The sequence below is a fragment of the Camelina sativa genome, chromosome 12 (genome assembly GCF_030686135.1).
Source record: "Camelina sativa cultivar CO46 ecotype springtype chromosome 12, ASM3068613v1".
In the NCBI taxonomy this organism is placed as follows: domain Eukaryota; kingdom Viridiplantae; phylum Streptophyta; class Magnoliopsida; order Brassicales; family Brassicaceae; genus Camelina; species Camelina sativa.
In genome coordinates, this window is record NC_141891.1 from 4,948,794 (window position 1) to 4,967,725 (window position 18,932).

The 18,932-nt window shown below is 29.8% G+C and overlaps 2 protein-coding genes, 1 long non-coding RNA gene and 1 pseudogene across 3 annotated transcripts; 3 read left to right on the top strand and 1 right to left on the bottom strand.

Annotated features, from left to right (window-relative positions):
* The first annotated feature begins 1,937 nt into the window (after positions 1-1,937).
* On the top strand, positions 1,938-2,606 carry LOC147930182 (uncharacterized; annotated as a pseudogene).
* Positions 2,607-4,947: 2,341 nt separating this feature from the next.
* LOC147930183 (uncharacterized) lies at positions 4,948-6,403 on the bottom strand. Its single transcript, XR_015573772.1, has 4 exons — positions 6,004-6,403; positions 5,576-5,759; positions 5,291-5,428; positions 4,948-5,137 (listed from the first exon to the last, which is right to left on the bottom strand). It is a non-coding gene; the product is annotated as an uncharacterized LOC147930183 (long non-coding RNA).
* Positions 6,404-13,596: 7,193 nt separating this feature from the next.
* LOC104730287 (xyloglucan endotransglucosylase/hydrolase protein 19-like) lies at positions 13,597-14,809 on the top strand. The gene is made up of 3 exons (XM_010449438.3): positions 13,597-13,883; positions 13,990-14,183; positions 14,283-14,809. The coding sequence occupies exons 1-3, from the start codon at positions 13,617-13,619 to the stop codon at positions 14,653-14,655; spliced, it is 834 nt and encodes a 277-aa protein (XP_010447740.3). The 5' UTR covers positions 13,597-13,616; the 3' UTR covers positions 14,656-14,809.
* A 1,580-nt stretch (positions 14,810-16,389) lies between these two features.
* Positions 16,390-17,580, top strand: LOC104730288 (putative xyloglucan endotransglucosylase/hydrolase protein 18). Its single transcript, XM_010449439.3, has 3 exons — positions 16,390-16,740; positions 16,834-17,027; positions 17,127-17,580. The coding sequence occupies exons 1-3, from the start codon at positions 16,459-16,461 to the stop codon at positions 17,497-17,499; spliced, it is 849 nt and encodes a 282-aa protein (XP_010447741.1). The 5' UTR covers positions 16,390-16,458; the 3' UTR covers positions 17,500-17,580.
* Positions 17,581-18,932: the final 1,352 nt, after the last annotated feature.

An 18,932-nucleotide genomic window follows, 5' to 3' on the forward strand; every position in this document is an offset into this window, starting at 1 on the left:
ACTGAAACTAGCTACACTTCAAGCATGGGTCGACAAACTAAATTAATGCGTAAGTATAAACTCATATTCAGCTTCACATACATATTTTTTCATAATTGCCTAATAATATTTAACAAAATATAGGGACTCCAGCTTACAACTATGCAGCTAAGAAAATGGTAACAACTTTTAATTTTTAACTTTTAATATATCTTGCAAGCGAATCTAACAGATATCTTACGCTTCTTATATTATATGTGTTTTTCAATTAGATTTTGACATGTATAAACAAAAAAAACAATTTATTAAGCATGTATATTATTATTAATCAAGAAATAGTGAATAACAAATCTTAAAAAATAACATAAGTTATGTCAAAAGAATCATAATTTTTGAAACATAATAGGAACAAACAACTAATTAAGAAAACAACATTATATCTACATAAAATTTACATGTTTATATCAAAAGCTTTAATCTTTGATTTTTTTGTCTGATATAATTTTGTCGATATATTTTGGGTCTTTTATTCGTGCAGGTTCTTCAATGGAAGCTATCAGATGCAATGAAATAGAATCAAAGTATATAAAGCCCGCTAAATTAGTCGAGGATGGAGACACTGATGGAGGTTCCAAAAGTAATTCTACGGTTAGTAGCGTTATAAGTTTCAAAGATTAGTCGGTTAGAAATAAGTTGAGAACTTATGATTCGAGAATATTTGAGATGAGGTTATAGTTCTAAGTAGTTTTGGTACAATGCGATACTTCTGGGGAGTAAATAAGGTATCGATCCTTAACGTGATTATGACATATATCATGTTTTGGATTGTTTATAAAAAAATTATTTTGTATATTAGAATTATCTAAGGCTTTATATATACCATCATGATTATAATATTCAAATTTTATTTTTATTATGTGATATTAACTTTCTTTTAATTCCTCAACTTTAATTGGGTTGGTCATAAAATTATTGTAATAGAGTAAATAATTTTTACCAGTTGTTCATCTAAAATATCTTTGGAGTAAAAAAAGTTAATGGTTAAATAAATTATGTCACAATACAATTTTAGTAATTATAAGAACTATATTTATACCAACCAACATAAAATTTGTTTAAAATATATTTTATAGGTGGTGATAAAGAGCATACTTTAACAATAAAATAATTTAGGGTTTAAGAGCATATTTTTAATAGTGAAACATACAGTAAAATTGTATGTGATTACTAAATTATATGTTGCTTTGATGAATTCTTTGCATGTAAAATTTTTTGTAATAAGTTGTGAAACATTTTTGAAATTTGACAGTAATAATATTTTTAATGATTAGTATTTGGCAAAAATTTTGGTAGGGGTATATTTAGCTTTAGATTATTGTAATAATTGTAATAATATATTAAAAATATAAAAATATAAATAAGTGTATGAAAGTAAATACAAATATGATTTTGGTGGGATATACTTTAGCTTTATATTATTGTAATAATTGTTATAATATATAAAAAATATAAATAAATGTATGAAGGTAAATACAAATATGATTTTTTCTATAACTAAAATTATTTATATATTTACTTCAAGAAATATTTTTTTTTAATATTTTTTAAAAATTGTTTAGGATTTAGGATTTATTCTCTTCAACAATCTCAATAGTGCGGGCCCTTATCTAGTAAAAATAAAATAATGGTTGAGAACGCATTCTTTAATAATTTTGTATCCATGTTTGCGTAGTTGATCAGTATATAATGAGTGGATAAATATAATATGTGGGTAATGCACGTTCGGTAGTATATTTTGATAGTTTATTTTATTGTTCGTGGTCGAGCTTGTCACATATATGCGCAACAAAGAAAAATTTGGACCAGGCTATGTTGGAGAATGATACTGGCATATGGTTAGAAAAATTTGTCACATATATGCTAAAGTTTATGAGGCTACTAATGATACTGGTTGGAGAATGGCGGCGCCACGGTCAGACCAGGCTATGTTTTTACAAATCCATCTTACAAGCACTAGACTCCCTTCTGCTGATCGAGGTATGGATCACTATGACTGGGTAGTTGAGGGAAAAAGTTATGAAGGGTTCTCTTCATCAAAAACTTGGGCTGTGCTAAGACCCAGAGCTGCTGAAGTGGACTGGTTCAAGTTTGTGTGGTTCAAAGGTGCGACCCCTAAGAATGCTTTTCACATGTGGGTCGCCAATCTTGATCGGCTTCCTACAAAAGAAAGGTTGGCTCGTTGGGGGATGAACATTGACACTCAATGCAGTCTTTGTTCTACTGGTCAGGAAACTAGGGACCATCTACTGCTAACTTGTGATTTTGCAGTGTTTATTTGGCATCTGGTTAACTCAAGACTTCATTTGCCCCAGATTCGCTTCAACACCTGGGCAGACCTGATAGCTTGGACAAGAGTTAGAAACACAAGAACTCCTGCTACTCTTCGGAAGTTGGTGGCGCAAACAGTGATATGTGCCATTTGGAAACAGAGAAATAACCTACTGCACAATCAAGATTATGCTCTACCTTCTGTGATTTTCAAAGGCATTGACAGAGAGGTCAAAAACTCTATCATCGCTCGTTAGTTCAAGAAGCGGTTCAAGAACTTAATGAGCTTGTGGTTATAATGGGAATGAGTTACCTGGATAAAAGTATTGCTTTCTTGTTTTATTTTTTTGCCAAGAAACCAATGTAAAGGTTGAAAAACCAAACTTTCATTTATATGATATTTGCAGTTTAGCAAAAAAAATAACAAAAAAAAAAATGCATGCAGACTCGAATTCATAAATTCTTTATATATCATATAGTATAATGGTTTCGGTGCGTAATTCCTTTACGACCACAACAACTCTAGGTTCAACAAGCTGATCCAACTATAATCGAGATGGTGTTTTATCTAATCTGAAGAATATGAACTAGCGAAGACGATAAATAATCTTGAAAAAATAAAAGATAGTGTACTACAAGTACTATTTATTTAAAACACACAAATAATCTTTGTTTTATATAGTCTTTATTTTATTAAAACCATTTATTTTTTTATGCGACATTTTCTTCTTCCAAAAACAAATGTATTTTCTTTAGTTTGGTTTCACCACCAAATTCAGTTAATATTGCTATTTCAAAGTATGAATGGAGTATATATTGTTATATTAAACCAAATGGTGAAACCAAAATAAAAGAAAATACATTTGTTTTTGGAAGAATAAAATATCGCATTAAAAATAAATCTATATACTTATTTAAGTAACCCTTTAAACAAATAACCCTACTCTATATAAAATATTACACAAAATTCCCCTGTATTTTAAAACAAAATATAATAACAGAATCTTAATATTAATTTGTTGTAACCTGAAAATGATTATCCAAAAAAATAGTAATTATTAATTTATTAGATTACAAGAAATCATTAATAAAATTATTTCGAAATTATTTAATAAAATAATAATAAAATTATTTTGAAATTATGTAATAAAATAATTAAACAGATTCTATTTATTGTTTCAGAAATCTTAGGAAACAATAACAAACTATTTAGAAAATTATAAAACTTAAATTTATTTATAAAACTAAGATTAAATATTTACATATCTAAATCATTTAATCATAACAAATATATATTAAAATTAGGATACAACATTGTTCATATTTTTTAAATATATCTATATACTTATTTAAGCTATGTTGTTAAAAACTTAACCAGTTCTGATGTGACATATTACGAAAATGCTATTATATTTTAATTATTCTAATAAATAACAAAAGAAAAGTTTAGATTTGTTTACAAAATAATAAAACTCTATTTATTGTTTCATAAATCTTAGGAAATAATAACAAACTATTTAATTGGCTAAAACTTAATTGTTTATACACAATATTCACTATATAAACAATACTAAGTGTATAATATTGATAATATATATAACCTAATTGTAATTTTTACCTATAAAATTAATATACAACATGTTATACCAATAACTTCAATTTGTAAATTTGGTATATTAAGATCTCTAAACACGATCACATCAATTTGTAATACCAAATCACGGGTCAATATATGTTTTGTTGGATTTTTTTGGCTTTACCGAATGTATAATTAACGAATTTGATATTGCACCAAACCAAAATAGTAGTACCAACTACGGGTGGAAATCAGAGTATGACCTTAAGTAAATTAAATATATGATTTTATAAAATGTATAGAATTAATATATTTTCTACTATTATTTTGTAACAAACAAATCCAAATTTACATAAATATTTTCTCACGCTGGTAACATTATTCTATAAAATATTAACGTGTATTTATGAGTCGGATAATAAAACGGGTAATAAGACGGGTAACGAGATGTTCAAAAATTAAATTAATATCTGATACTCGATCATTATTCATGGATAATATAATTATTATACCCTTCAGTCGACCCTAAAGTTGCGGGTACCTTTTCTCAGGACGGATACAAACCGAAAAACGGGTCCAATACGGATATCAGTAGTAGTTTCTAGACCTACCTATTAGTAGTTTAATATTAATCAAAATTCACCATGTATTACTATATTATATAACATGTAAATGAATGATACAACATAAACATAATATTAACAAATAACAAAATAAAAAAAATTCTCCGTGGTACTAGCATAGGTTATTATCTAGTGGTTTTAATAAAATAAAAGACTCTCACGTGTTATTGTTGATTTAGGAAAGAGAGAGAAGAAAAAAAACTGTTATCTGCACACAAAAAAAGGGTTATTGTTGATTTAGGCATTTGTTCCAACAAAACTTTTATTTTAGGTATTTTTACCCATGCTTTCAAAATTGGGCATTTTTTGTGATAGCAAAAAGACAACACTATCCCTAGTAAAATTGGTGGTGCTTGAAAATGATCCACTGCACTACCGAATTAACGCACGTTCTTCATCACAACCAACGTGAAAAAGAGAGACATTCATATATAACGTAAATCAGCAATTGTTTGGTTTTCATTGTCAATTCTAAATACCAAAACAAGAAGTAGAAAACAATAATCAAAATTACATATAGTTATCAACCTTTGATCTTATAAGACAACTATACAACAACTATGAAAAAAAAAAGAAATAAATCAGTCCTTTAAGCTGTCGACTCCTTGGAAAAGTTTTTTTGCCTTTACAACTATCTCGTCGACGCCACCAACCATGTAAAAATGATTTGTTCAGAAAGATAAATAATAACAAGCAAACTCTTAAACAAACATTGTCATATAAGCTCAAATATATCAAGAAATCATCGAGAAAGGAAGAAATTCATGGACTCAAGTATGTATACCTCGTGAGTGAAGAGTTCGGCAACCACACGTGACCAAACAGAGACGATATAATCATATATATCTCTCATACAATCCAATTTTGATTCCAAGATTTCTTGTTCAGAATGCATCGAAGAGGATTGATCGAACTCTAGATCCTAGATCAAACGACTACAATAAGATTAAAAGCCTTGCCTTGCAAACATTTCAAATTAAAATCGAAGCTCAAATTAAATTTTCACAGCAAACTATCAATCTGCTCACGGAATCAAGATCACATGTATTCTAGAGATGAGTAAAAATACCATTAAAAGCTGCGACGGTAAGTAGGAGCAGAGTACTAAGACAATACACAGCCATGACTTCCTTTTTATCGTTCTTCTTAATTTTTGTTGCTGTGCACCGATCTTTCTCTTCCGTCCACACCCTTTTCAGCTTTAGCTTCACTTCTGTTGGTAGAAATTTCTTTCTTAGAAGTTAGAACTTAAGCTGCAAAAGCAGAGTGAGGAAAGTAGAAGCAACAGAAGCAAAGTGAGGAAAGTAGAAGCTGCAAATGAAAAAACTGAACTCGATTCCAAGCTAAAACACAACCGAGCAGCACTCAAACTTGTATTTAAAAGTAAAGACAACAAAACCACAAAATCTTTACTATCATCGACTGATAAAAATCATATAACTAACTTGCCAAACACAAATTATGAGAAAACTAGAGAAAGGAATAGAAAATTCTAACCTTATGAGTAAGAACGATGATTGTTAGTCAGATTTTGGCTATGTGCGATGATAGCAGAAACTATGACCACAAGCCGGAGAAAAGCATTATTAATTATCTGCATACAAATAGGACAAAGCAGGTCCTTAATTTTCCAATGGATGAATGGATGCGTAGAATTGGAATTGGATCATGGTTTGGAGATTAAGAAATAATTGACAAGTGTTGTAGATAGGTGGCTTGTGGAAAAGGTTGATGACCCATCATCACCCTTCACCGGTAACGACCATGCCAAGCTCGAAGGAATGGTCGCATGCAGCAAACAACAAAAATAAATTAAAACCTCAGAAATTTTTGATCAGTTTCTAGAGGGTAAATTGTTGTGTAAAATAAATGCATATTTTGACAATCACGGACAAAAATGCTTAAATAGACAATACCTCTCCAGAAAAATGCTTATCTCATAATTAACTTAAAAAAAATAGAGTGACAGCTGAGAAAATAATGTGTTAATTAATCTCAGCAGTTGGATGAGATGAGATCCTACGACCTCAAAATATTTAGGTGTACCCTACTTTTTATACTAGGAAAATCTTGTGACGTGAGACGGGGCTGATATGCTCTCTCTTTTTCTTGTCTCTAATATTATTGTATTACTAGGTAAAAATTCGCGCATATGCGCGGATTGCTGTATTAGTTATGTTAATTAATTTTAATTAATTTAATAATTATAAAGTTTGCCAATAATTTTAGAAATGTTTCTCTCATCTATCCATTTTCAAAATATCCATTTTTAAATATGCAAAATTATAAAGTTTTATAAGATATTTCTAGATAGTACGTACTACTTAGAGACTCAATCCAAATATTTATAAGGTTTTTTTTTTTGTCAAATTTATAAGGTTTTGAAAGGTTTTTAAAAAGTATTTATAAAGTATATATAAAATTTTACACACACACATATATATATATATAGATAGTTTATGTATATTTTTCTTAGATTACACGCATTTCAGTTTTTCGTGGCATTTTTGATAAAGTTTTTAAAAGGCGTAGTTTTCAAAAGTGGTATTAGAAAAGAGGTTTGAAATTATATATATATATATATAACAAATAAATTTCCTAAATTTAATAATCAACTTTTATTTATTCAAATCATTAAAATATCAAATTATATAAAGTATTTCAATATAACTATACATACATATATTTATACATAACTTTTATTTACTTAATATGGGGTCAATTAATATTATTGTTATCTGGATTTTACGTGTGTTTTGAGGCATAATGAGTAATTTAAAATTTCTAGTTTAAACAAGAAATATTTTTGAAAGAAGAAAATATCGAAAATGGTTTTAATAAAAGAAAAGAGAGAGGGGGGGAGACTGTGAGAATGGAAACCGTTATTTTAGCAGATCGCAAAAAAAAAAACGACAAAATGGGGATATTAATGATTTACTCAGCACACATAAAAAGCAAGAGGGAGAGAGGTAGCTGGAGTAAATATTGCGTACATTTACTATATATATATTTTTTGGCTTAAAATTCATAACTAGCTATTGCAAAAAATTAACAAAAACGCAGAGAACAAAACAGAGTGATTATATATGATACTGTCTGTAGAAACAGAGAGATTAAACGTAGAGACAAATATTAAAGCGAAATTGATTATAACAAACAAACAAAACAAAAAAAGAAGACAATAGCGTGTTTGGTACAAACCCAAATCGTGATAAACGACGCAAACAAGGTTATATCAAATGCTAATGTAGATATTAACATTGATAAACCCAAACCAGACAGAATCCATTATTAAAAAGAAGAAGACAAAATATATATATATATATATATATAGAGAGATTAGTCTTCCCAAACCGATCAATCATCATGGATATTTTGCTTTTTTGGAGAAAATTTTATATTGTCAGTGATATGAAAAACTGAAAACACCAATTAATGGTGTCTCGAAAAAAAAAATTAATGGATGCAATAATTATGATAGCAATTTCTGCAAATATTTAAACTAATTAAAAAAAAAATGACGTTTAGGTTATTTTTTACAAAATATTACTATCAGTTATCATAAGTGATACAATTATTATACGTATTTATGAAATTAACCAATATTTCAATTATTTATAACTAATGCAAATATTTTACATCAGTTTTTATAATTGAAACAAATATATTAATAACATTTATATTAACTGATGTGAAATTTAAATCACTTTTTGCAATTGATGCATATTAACATCGATTACAAAAATTGATACAAAAATTTGAAATATTAACATCATTTTAAAATAAACTGATATAAATTATTTGCATCAACAAAATGTAAATCATTTATAAAAGTGATGTAAATTATTTTTACATCATTTAAAACTAATGTAAAAATAGAAAATAAATGATGCAAAATAATAATTTTTTTGTAGTGCACTAATCTTCCCCCTTTCCTTTGCGTTCCTCTGCTCCTTAAGCTTGCCGTTGACCCAATTTTTAACTAAGTTTTATAAATAAAGAGTTACGTTTAATGATGATACTACGTAGTCGCCGTCGTTTTGTTTTTTGTTTTTTTAAGTTTTAAGCCCAAAGAAAGATACCGCATTATATAAACCCACGTAGAATTAAGATCATTATTTTACATTAATACTAGATTTTAACCCGCGGTACACCGCGTGCATATAATTTTTATTATTATTTATATTTTTTATTGTATTTTTTATTGTTAAATATTTGATGTTTTGCAAATAGAAGAATAATTAAATTTTTCGACCGTTTGTGTAGCTATATGTTTATATTCATTTTTTAACCCGTAATATACTTAATGACTATTTGTTTGTTATATTTAGTTTGTTTTGTTTAGAGTTTGAGACTTTATTTTGATTTTAATTATTATAATAAAAAAATAAGGGATCTAAATTCATAATAATTTATTTATATGTTATGATTAAGTCACATTTTCCTAATGATTTAATTATTTTACATAATCTTAGTTAAATCAACATAATTTTATATGTCAGATATTCTAATATTAATAGTGTTGACAAATAATAAAATGAGGATTTAACCCCTGTTAGCACAAATTTAATTTAATGATGGTTTATTAATTCCAACATGTCGTCTTTATAACCCATCTATTATATAGTATTTTTGAAATTTTTTAATTTTACATATTCATAATATTTTATTAAGTTTATATATATTAATTAGTAATATTTAAATAAATATTAATCGAAGTTCTTCTTATGTTAAGAATCAAAACTCACAGATTTTTGAAAACAAAATAGGAATCAAATTGTTGTTTTCTTGGTTTGCAAAAGTTTCATAGATAGAATATTTTCAATACACAATAGAAGTTGTAGTTAAATATATTATTTTTTGTGTTTCCATATTGATTTTGCTGTAATTTTTTAGTTGGAATGAAATATAAAATATTTAGGAAAGAAAATCTGAAGTAATGTTATTTTTGGAAACTTTTGAAGGGCTAATGTTGTAAATAAATATTTAAATAAGCAAAACTAAAAAGGCATAACACAAAATGTATTTCAAAAATATTAATATAGATTATGAATCCCTAATGAGAGGGAAAAAAGATGGTCAGCTACACTAACTATACCATAATACATGACCACACATGCCAACTTTAGAAATGTATACTCAACTACATTAAGTATATGTATTGCATGGTCACATATACCAACTATATGATGACATATGCTCAACATCACAACAATTTTATTCTGGTACACCGTTCATCGAAATCCAGTGTTGACTAATATTGACCGGTGTTGACCAACAAAAAAATTCAAAAAAAAAGATTTAGAAATAAAAATAACAAAATTCTTTAGGAATCATCTAATCAGAAACCAAAATAAGAAATTTAATTGAATTATTTAGGAATCGTCTATGATATTTTATAATTAAAAATATATTTGTATCTAATATAAAGATATATTGTTATGTTTCACTCATTCAGTTTTATAATAGTTACTTTTTTTTCAATTTCAAAACTTAATTAAAATTGAAATAAAAATCATTCATAAGATATTAAAACTTAAACTCAAACCAAAAAATCTTGTTGTAGTGAATCAAATAAAAAACCTATTATTTTAACATTATTAATTAATAAACATCAACTTCTTACATAGTTTATTTAAATACATATATAATATTATTTAATATTCTCAACCACAAAAATATTTTCTACAATAAAAAATACTTAGAACCAAACCAATACATATCAAAATCATTAGAATTATATAAAAAAAGTTATATACTCATGGTAAAATAAAAGTTTTATTATCTGAAAATATTATTAATGATTTTTTATTTCACTTTTATTAAGTTTTGCAATAAAAAAAAATTAACTATTATAAGGCTGGATGAATATAATTAACATATACAAAATATAATTTTATAATGAATATAAACATTTTGTTAATTTTTGAACACATTAGATAATTCAATAAAAGAATTTTCTTATTTTTGTTTCTAAAATTAAAAATAAAAAATTTGAATATTTTTGTTGGTCAATATTGGTCAACGCCGGTCAATATTGGTCAACACCGAATTCCGACGAACGGTGTACCGGAGTAAAATGATCGTGATGTTGAGCACATGTCATCATATAGTTGGTATATGTGGCTATGCAATACATATATTTCATGTAGTTGAGTATACATTTTTAAAGTTTGCATGTGTGGTCATGTATTGTGGTATAGTTGATGTAGCTGACTATCTTTTTCCCAAATAAAATATTAAATGTGTCGTGTGCCGAATCTCCTTGATCTTAATTAACTACCCTATAATCCTATATAAAGGTTGCAACATTCCACTGTGTCGAGTTGCATTGAAGACAAATTAATTTGCGGGATGGGCATGAATCATTTTTGCTATTTTTTTTCTTTCTCTCGTATTTAAGCGGCGGCTAGCCAATTAGTAATGAAGCTTTCTTTGTGAATATATGTATCATCGGCCTACGCCAAGCAACCAGATCATATCAATCTTTGTGATGTCCATGTTCATCATATATGAGAAGAAACTTTCATATTTGGCTTTGCCTACAGGTTTGCTATTTCTTGAAAAATAGTTGGAGATCTTCACGTCGTACATGCATCCATCCATACACATATTTAAAGCAACTATGCACATAACTTCTTTGCTTATGCGTTTACCAAAACAATGATGTTATAAAACACTTGATGGAAAACATATATATGCTTATGCAAGAATACCATAACTTACCTTCCACGATTGGACAGTCACTTGATTAGTGCATGGTGTTTACACATATAAAGGAAGATAAATGCTCTTTCAGAAAAGTAGTTACTTTGAATTGGAAAGCTTGGAGAGTTTGTGTCCAGAGATGCTTCCTAGATACTAAGTTTCATAACTAAGAGTTACATGTCGTCGTTTCGTGATGATATATATAGTAGTCGATCGGTTTTTTGGGTTTCGAGTGTCGTACTTGAGATTCCTCTTAACAACGTGGCCTTATTAAACAATGATGAGACCAAATACACTGTGTGAGAAAGAAAAAAAAAAAGAGCGTCCTTGTCATATACATTGTGTGAAACGACGACTAGAAGAATTTTTGCCATGCTTGCGAAGTTGCAAATTAAGAAACTAAAACGTGCTTTTGCCCAAAAAGAAAAAAAAAATTAACGTGCATCTCATATTGATTTGCATAGCCACATACAATGTATATAATAATGCATGGAAAAGGAAGATCTATTATAATAAATGTTCTGGAAAAGGAAGATCTATTATTATAGGAGATAAATATATGTTCTCTTAGTTTCCTCCTTTTCCTGTTTTTGTCATAAGAAAACCTAACTTTTGATACCTTTGAATCTTTGATTTACCCAACTCCAGTCCAGAATAACGATTGGTCATGGAATTGAAGAGTCAATTCCAGTGCTTGGTTGGGTGAATCATTGGTTATGTTTTGATTGGCTAACTATAATTCTCAACGCTTCTCTTTCTTCGTTTTCGTTTTCCTCTTCGTCACCTTTATTCGTCAGCTAATCCATAATTTCTCAATCGTCTTCTTTCTTCTTACAGCACTCACTCTGAAGTTCTTTTTATATTTTCCTTGTTGAATTTCCAAATTAACTAAAAGATACTACGTACTACATATCTAATTGCTACGTGGTATATAACTTTCCAAAATATTTTATTTTAATTATTTGTCTCCTTCTATATATGAACCACGAAACGTGTGGTCCAAGAACTCATCCCATGTAGTTCCAGGAGATTTAAGCTACACAAAGTCATCATAAACACCAACATACTCAATGTATGTAAAATGTCTATGTTTGGGCTTTGGATTTTCGCATGGCCTTGAAAGAACATGGTTTTGATTTTTGGGTCCTAATTTCAACTTTCGTTGACCTTCGTCCATTTTTTTTTATCCCAAGAAGAGGAACCCAACCCTAAACTCCAATGGCCTCTTTTTCATCCGGTTTAGTACTTCATTTGAAAAAATCCAATTGAGATATATAAAAAACATCAAAATCGTGGGGAATGTCATTGGCTTTACTTTTTAGTTTTTATTCCTCGCTATGTTCTGCACCGTCCAAGTCTGGTCCTGGTTCCTAAGTTAGGTTACAATTGCTTCGTTGCGTTTTGTCTTTACGCATATATATAGCCTAGAATAGATAAAGCAAATTAAAGTTTTATTCTTTTTTAATTATTATATTTCGTGTTTTAACTTACGTTTCTTTAAACATTCTGTCAGTCAAGTGGTTTTTACCATGTGAGTTCTATTTTTGTAGATTAGTATTATGTTTACATTTAATATGATGAGTATTCTTACTCACTTGTGCAAGATAACATAGTTAGTGTAGGTTACGCTATTCTAGGCTTATATTAGCATAAACTATATGTTGTATTATATAAAGAAACAATACTGTACAGTTTACAATTAATGAGAAACAGAATCAATTCTTCACTTTACTCTTTCAGCTCAATCTCTTTTTCTCTCGAGTTTGTTAGAGCTTGTTATTTAATAAAATTACCACATCTATCAGAGAACTTTTGGTAACAAATTCCAATTAAGACGGTATTTTGATAAAGTATTTGTCAAATATAACTACGAAGATCAACAGAATAGAAATTAACACGAACTCAAATTTAAACGAAACTTATAAAAAACAAAATATTAAATAGAAGAATCTATAAACGGTAGAACACTTCAATGTGTATGTGTTGCTACTGACTTAATGTCACGGATAGGTGGGCTTAACAAAGAAAAAGTTTAAAGAACGAAGTTCGAAGCCGAACCCTTTTCTTTAGGCGGTGCGCTCGAAAGTCGAAGACGTGTTGACATATCAAAACATTGGGACCATTCAGTTCTATACAAATGTCCAAACATTATTTCGGTCGTAACAATAAAGGAAATAAGGAAAGTGTTTTTAAATGGATTCACTTGGTAACAGCCAACAGCGAATCAAATAATATATACATAATTTATATCATAAGGCTATGAATGTGCAACCAACTAGACAAAGCACATGCACCTTAAATGATCAAACCCATGAAACTTCATCTCTCTCTCTTTCCCCCTATATAAACTAATGTCACTTGCCTCAGTATTCCATCAACAATATACATCTGAGATATCAAATATGAAGTCTTTTGCGATCTTGGTTCTTTTTCTCTTTGCAGCACAATCTGTGAGCGTCTATGCAGGCAGCTTCCACAAAGATGTCAAGATACATTGGGGTGATGGTCGTGGAAAGATTCACGATAATGAAGGGAAACTTCTTTCTCTCTCCCTCGACAAATCCTCTGGTTCAGGTTTCCAGTCCAATCAGGAGTTTCTCTATGGCAAAGCCGAGGTTCAGATGAAGCTTGTCCCTGGTAACTCTGCTGGAACCGTCACAACTTTCTATGTAAGTAACATGTAATCTTAAAGCATTCTTGTCATCTTTTCGCTATACACAAAGATTGTCGTTTATTAATTAAAACTAATTTCTTAAATGATGACTTTTTGTGTAGCTTAAATCTCCCGGAACTACATGGGATGAGATCGATTTTGAGTTCTTGGGGAACATAACTGGTCATCCAATTACTCTCCATACAAATGTTTACACAAAAGGCTCAGGAGACAAAGAACAACAATTTCATCTATGGTTTGATCCAACCGCTGACTTCCACACTTACTGTATCACATGGAATCCAGAAAGGATTATGTAAGTGTATCTTTTGATCCAAATTCCCTTCCTTGAATATTTACATGTAGAGGATATAAACTCATAACTCAAGATTCTTTTTTCTCTCTTGTTTTCCAGTTTCACAGTTGATGGAATCCCACTTAGAGAGTTCATGAATGCCGAGTCACGTGGAGTCCCATTCCCAACGAAGCAACCAATGAGGCTCTACGCGAGTCTGTGGGAAGCCGAGCATTGGGCCACAAGAGGAGGGTTAGAGAAAACAGATTGGTCAAAAGCTCCTTTCACTGCTTTCTACAGAAACTACAATGTTGAAGGATGTGTATGGGCTAATGGGAAATCATCTTGTCCCACAAACTCCCAATGGTTCAATCAAAAACTCGATTCCAACAACCAGAAAAGAATGAAAGCGGTACAGAGCAAGTACATGGTTTACAACTATTGCGCCGATAAAAAGAGATTTCCTCGTGGTGTTCCTCCAGAATGCAGCTAAAACTATTGATTCTTTGATTCATGAATAAGTTACTTGACATTGTCTATGTAACTCAAATGGTTCCCATCTATTATTTCTTATTCATTTGCTTTACTCGTATATGTGGTGTTTGTGTAAGATTTATAATAAATAATGAGTTCTCTCCATCGTAAAACTTATTGGCTCCACTTTTTTTTTTTAATTCGTAAATAATGAAAACATTTCTTTACTATATATATACGTACAATAATTGCTTGGGGGAGATATAAAAATAGTAAGGGCATCTCTAACCCCACTCTATTTTAGAGCCAAATCTTTATTATAGAGCAACATTTGTTTCAACCCTACTCTATATTTTACTTTAAAATAGAGAAAATGATAGGATTGCTCTATATATAGAGTAATTCTATTCTCACCTCTATTTTTTTACATGAACTCTATTTTAGAGTTGAAAATAGAGTAACACATTGGAGGAAAACAATGCTCTATTTTTGAGTTACTCTATTTTAGAGGAAAAAATAGAAATATACATTAGAGATGGTGTAAGCTTACTAAATGGATAAAATGAACGTCACAGACTCACAAATCTCAACATAAATTTTTACTCACATAGTCACATGTAAGTTTTCCAAGTTATATTTAAAGGTCAGTCGTGGGAAAGGCAATGCTCAGTAGGAAATAGGTATTTTAATTCGAAAGAATTAATATATTCAGCGTGAATGACGGTGCGATATTTTTAGTTACGGTAACGTCCATTCCACGATCTCTCTCCATTCACGATAACACATGTCTAAAACAAAATCTAAATACTCCATCCAACGGACCATACTCTATAATTTTACAATACTTAATTTGAATTTGATTACCGGTTTTAAACACAATAAGTTTCTTCGCCAAATCACAGGATTCATTCACAAATCAAATAACAGTAAATATAATTATCTTTAGGTAATATTGTGAATTATCTTATTTATACTATAATATATTAATTACTTAATTATATGTGAAAACGGATTTCGTGTGACTGCGAAAACTCTAACTATTCTATCTTTAAGATGATATTCCCTCCGTTTCAAAATATAGGATGTTTTAGATAAGTTTGTTATTTCATAATATAGGATGTTTTCAAATTTCAATACAACTTTTAGATTAGTTTAGTAGTCTATATTATACAGTATTGTTTCTGATTGGTTGAACTTATTAAAAGTAAAGTTTTCTTAATCTGCGTGCTTTACTTAAAACATCCTATATTTTGAAACGGATGGAGTATTTCATATTTGGGTTTCTATTGGATGGAGTATTTAGATTGTTAATAATATTTATTTTTTAAAATGATTGAAACCCAAATAAAATAAATACTAGTATTAGCAATTATTATATTACCGTTCACTCTTTTGGAATGAAACATTATCTATAGGAGTGGTGTGGGCCCGGGTCGTAAAATAATATAGACTCTCCATGCGGCGGGGAGGGTTTGCGCTCGAGTCAAAAAGCCGAAGCCGCGTTGACAATGACCTCAAAGCGGGACCATCATGTGAGCTACAAATGTCCATATACATTAATCTGTATATCTCAAATCGTAATAATAAACGAGTAATGAAAATATATTTTTATTCGGTTCACTTGTAACTAACCAATAACATGTCGTATGAGCCAGCTAGTGAATAGCAGATTATCAATAATCATCAACCCAATGAACCTTCCATCTCTTTTTCCTTTTGTCATTTCTAGCCACTATATAAACTAGTGTCACTTACCTCAGTTTTCCATCAACAATACATTTGAGATAAAACCAATACTCCTCGAGAGCTCTACAAATTCAATATGAAGTTTTCTTGTGGTACAAGTTTTGCCTTCTTGATTCTGTTTCTCTTCGCTTTACAATCTGTGCATGTGTATGCGGGGAGCTTCCACAAAGACGTTCAGATACATTGGGGTGATGGCCGCGGAAAGGTTCGTGACAGAGATGGAAAGCTTCTTTCTCTCTCGCTCGACAAATCCTCTGGATCCGGCTTTCAGTCCCACCAGGAGTTTCTCTATGGCAAAGCTGAGGTTCAAATGAAACTTGTTCCCGGTAATTCAGCTGGAACAGTGACAACATTCTATGTAAGTTACATACAACTTCGAGCTCATCACTTGTTATTCCTTTGATTCCGTATATTGAGTATGTTGGTGTTAATTTATGATCACTTTGTGTAGCTAAAATCGCCGGGAACTACATGGGATGAGATCGATTTCGAGTTCTTGGGAAACATAAGTGGTCATCCGTATACTCTCCATACTAATGTTTACACAAAAGGCTCAGGAGACAAAGAACAACAGTTTCACCTATGGTTTGACCCGACCGTTAACTTTCACACTTATTGCATCACATGGAATCCCCAAAGGATTATGTAAGTGAAACCTTTGATTCCTTGTATGGTGTATAATCTTATAAGTCTTGACGCTATAAGCTCATGAACTGACACTCTCTTTTTCATTTTGCCTCTCAGTTTCACAGTTGATGGAATTCCTATTAGAGAGTTTAAGAACTCCATGTCACGTGGAGTCCCATTCCCAACAAGCCAACCAATGAGGCTTTACGCGAGTCTGTGGGAAGCCGAGCATTGGGCCACAAGAGGAGGGTTAGAGAAAACAGATTGGTCAAAAGCTCCTTTCACCGCTTTCTACCGAAACTACAATGTCGATGGATGTGTATGGGCTAATGGGAAATCATCCTGTCCCGCAAATTCCCCATGGTTCACTCAACAACTTGATTCGAATGGTCAGACAAGGATGAAAGGGGTACAAAGTAAATACATGGTCTACAACTATTGCACTGATAAAAGAAGGTTTCCTCGAGGTGTTCCTCCAGAGTGCAGCTAAATTTATTGATTCTTCGATTCGTGAATACGTTACCTTGCATTATGTAACTCAAATATTCTATCTATTATTTTCATTTATTAATTGTTGCTCATATATGTGTGTGTTCGCGCTGTGCCTGTGTAAGCTTTCTTAAGTAAGCAAATAAAATAAATTATGAAAAAAGAGTTTTTGCGTCCAAAACTTGATTAGCTTTTCTTGGTTTGTAAAAATCGTAAACATGGAGTGCACTGAGAAATTCATTACTAAAATTCACAAGAATGATTTTTGAAGGACATATATAAATAAAAATAAGCTTACTAGATGGATGACGGATGAGAGTTCCAAGTTTCAAATTAAAATATATATGTTTGGGACAATCAAATTATAACATACATTTTTGTTTTTGTTCAATAGCTAGGAACATTTGACTTGATCTATGTTATATTAAGGTTTCAAGATAGGTTTAAAAAGTGGCTTTCAATCTCAGTCGTTGTAAAGGTTATTCTCACTTGTAAATGGATATTAACTTAGATATACGAATACCCATAAACAAAAAAATTGATGTTTTTGTGTTGGGAGGTCAATGATATTGAGTCAATGAAGACAATAGCGTGTTTGGTACAAACCCAAATCGTGATAAACGACGCAAACAAGGTTATATCAAATGCTAATGTAGATATTAACATTGATCAATCCAAACCCAAACACATAATCCATTATTAAAAAGAAGAAGACAAGATATAGAGAGAGATATTGGTACGTAGTCTTCCCAAACCGATCCATCATCATGGATTTTTTGTTTTTTTAAGAAAATTTTGTATTGTTAGTGATATAAAAAACTGAAAACAGCAATTAATGGTGTCTAGAAAAAATAATAATTAATGGATGCAATAATTATGATAGCAATTTCCGCAAATATTTAAACTAATTAAAAAAAAAAATATGACGTTTAGGTTATTTTTTACAAAATATTACTATCAATTATCATAAGTGATACAATTATAATACATATTAATAAAATTAACACTAATATTTGCATCAATTATTTATAACTGATAGAAATATTTTACATCAATTTTTATAATCGAAACAAATATATTAACAACATTTCGATCAACCAATGTGAAATTTAAATCACTTTTTGCAATTGATGCATATTAACATCGATTACAAAAGTTAAAACAAATATTTGAAATATTAACATCATTTTAAAATAAACTGATACAAATTATTTGCATTAATAAAATGTAAGTTATTTATAAAAGTGATGTAAAATTTAAAACTGATATAAATATATAAAATAAATGATGTAAAATAACAATTTCTTTGTAGTGCACTAATCTCCCCCCCCCCCTCCCCCCCCCCCCCTTTCTATTCTATCCAAAATATCTTCTCTTATGGCTTATGATCTTTTTTTAACCTCCAAACGATATTTTTTTTTTCTTTTTTTTTCA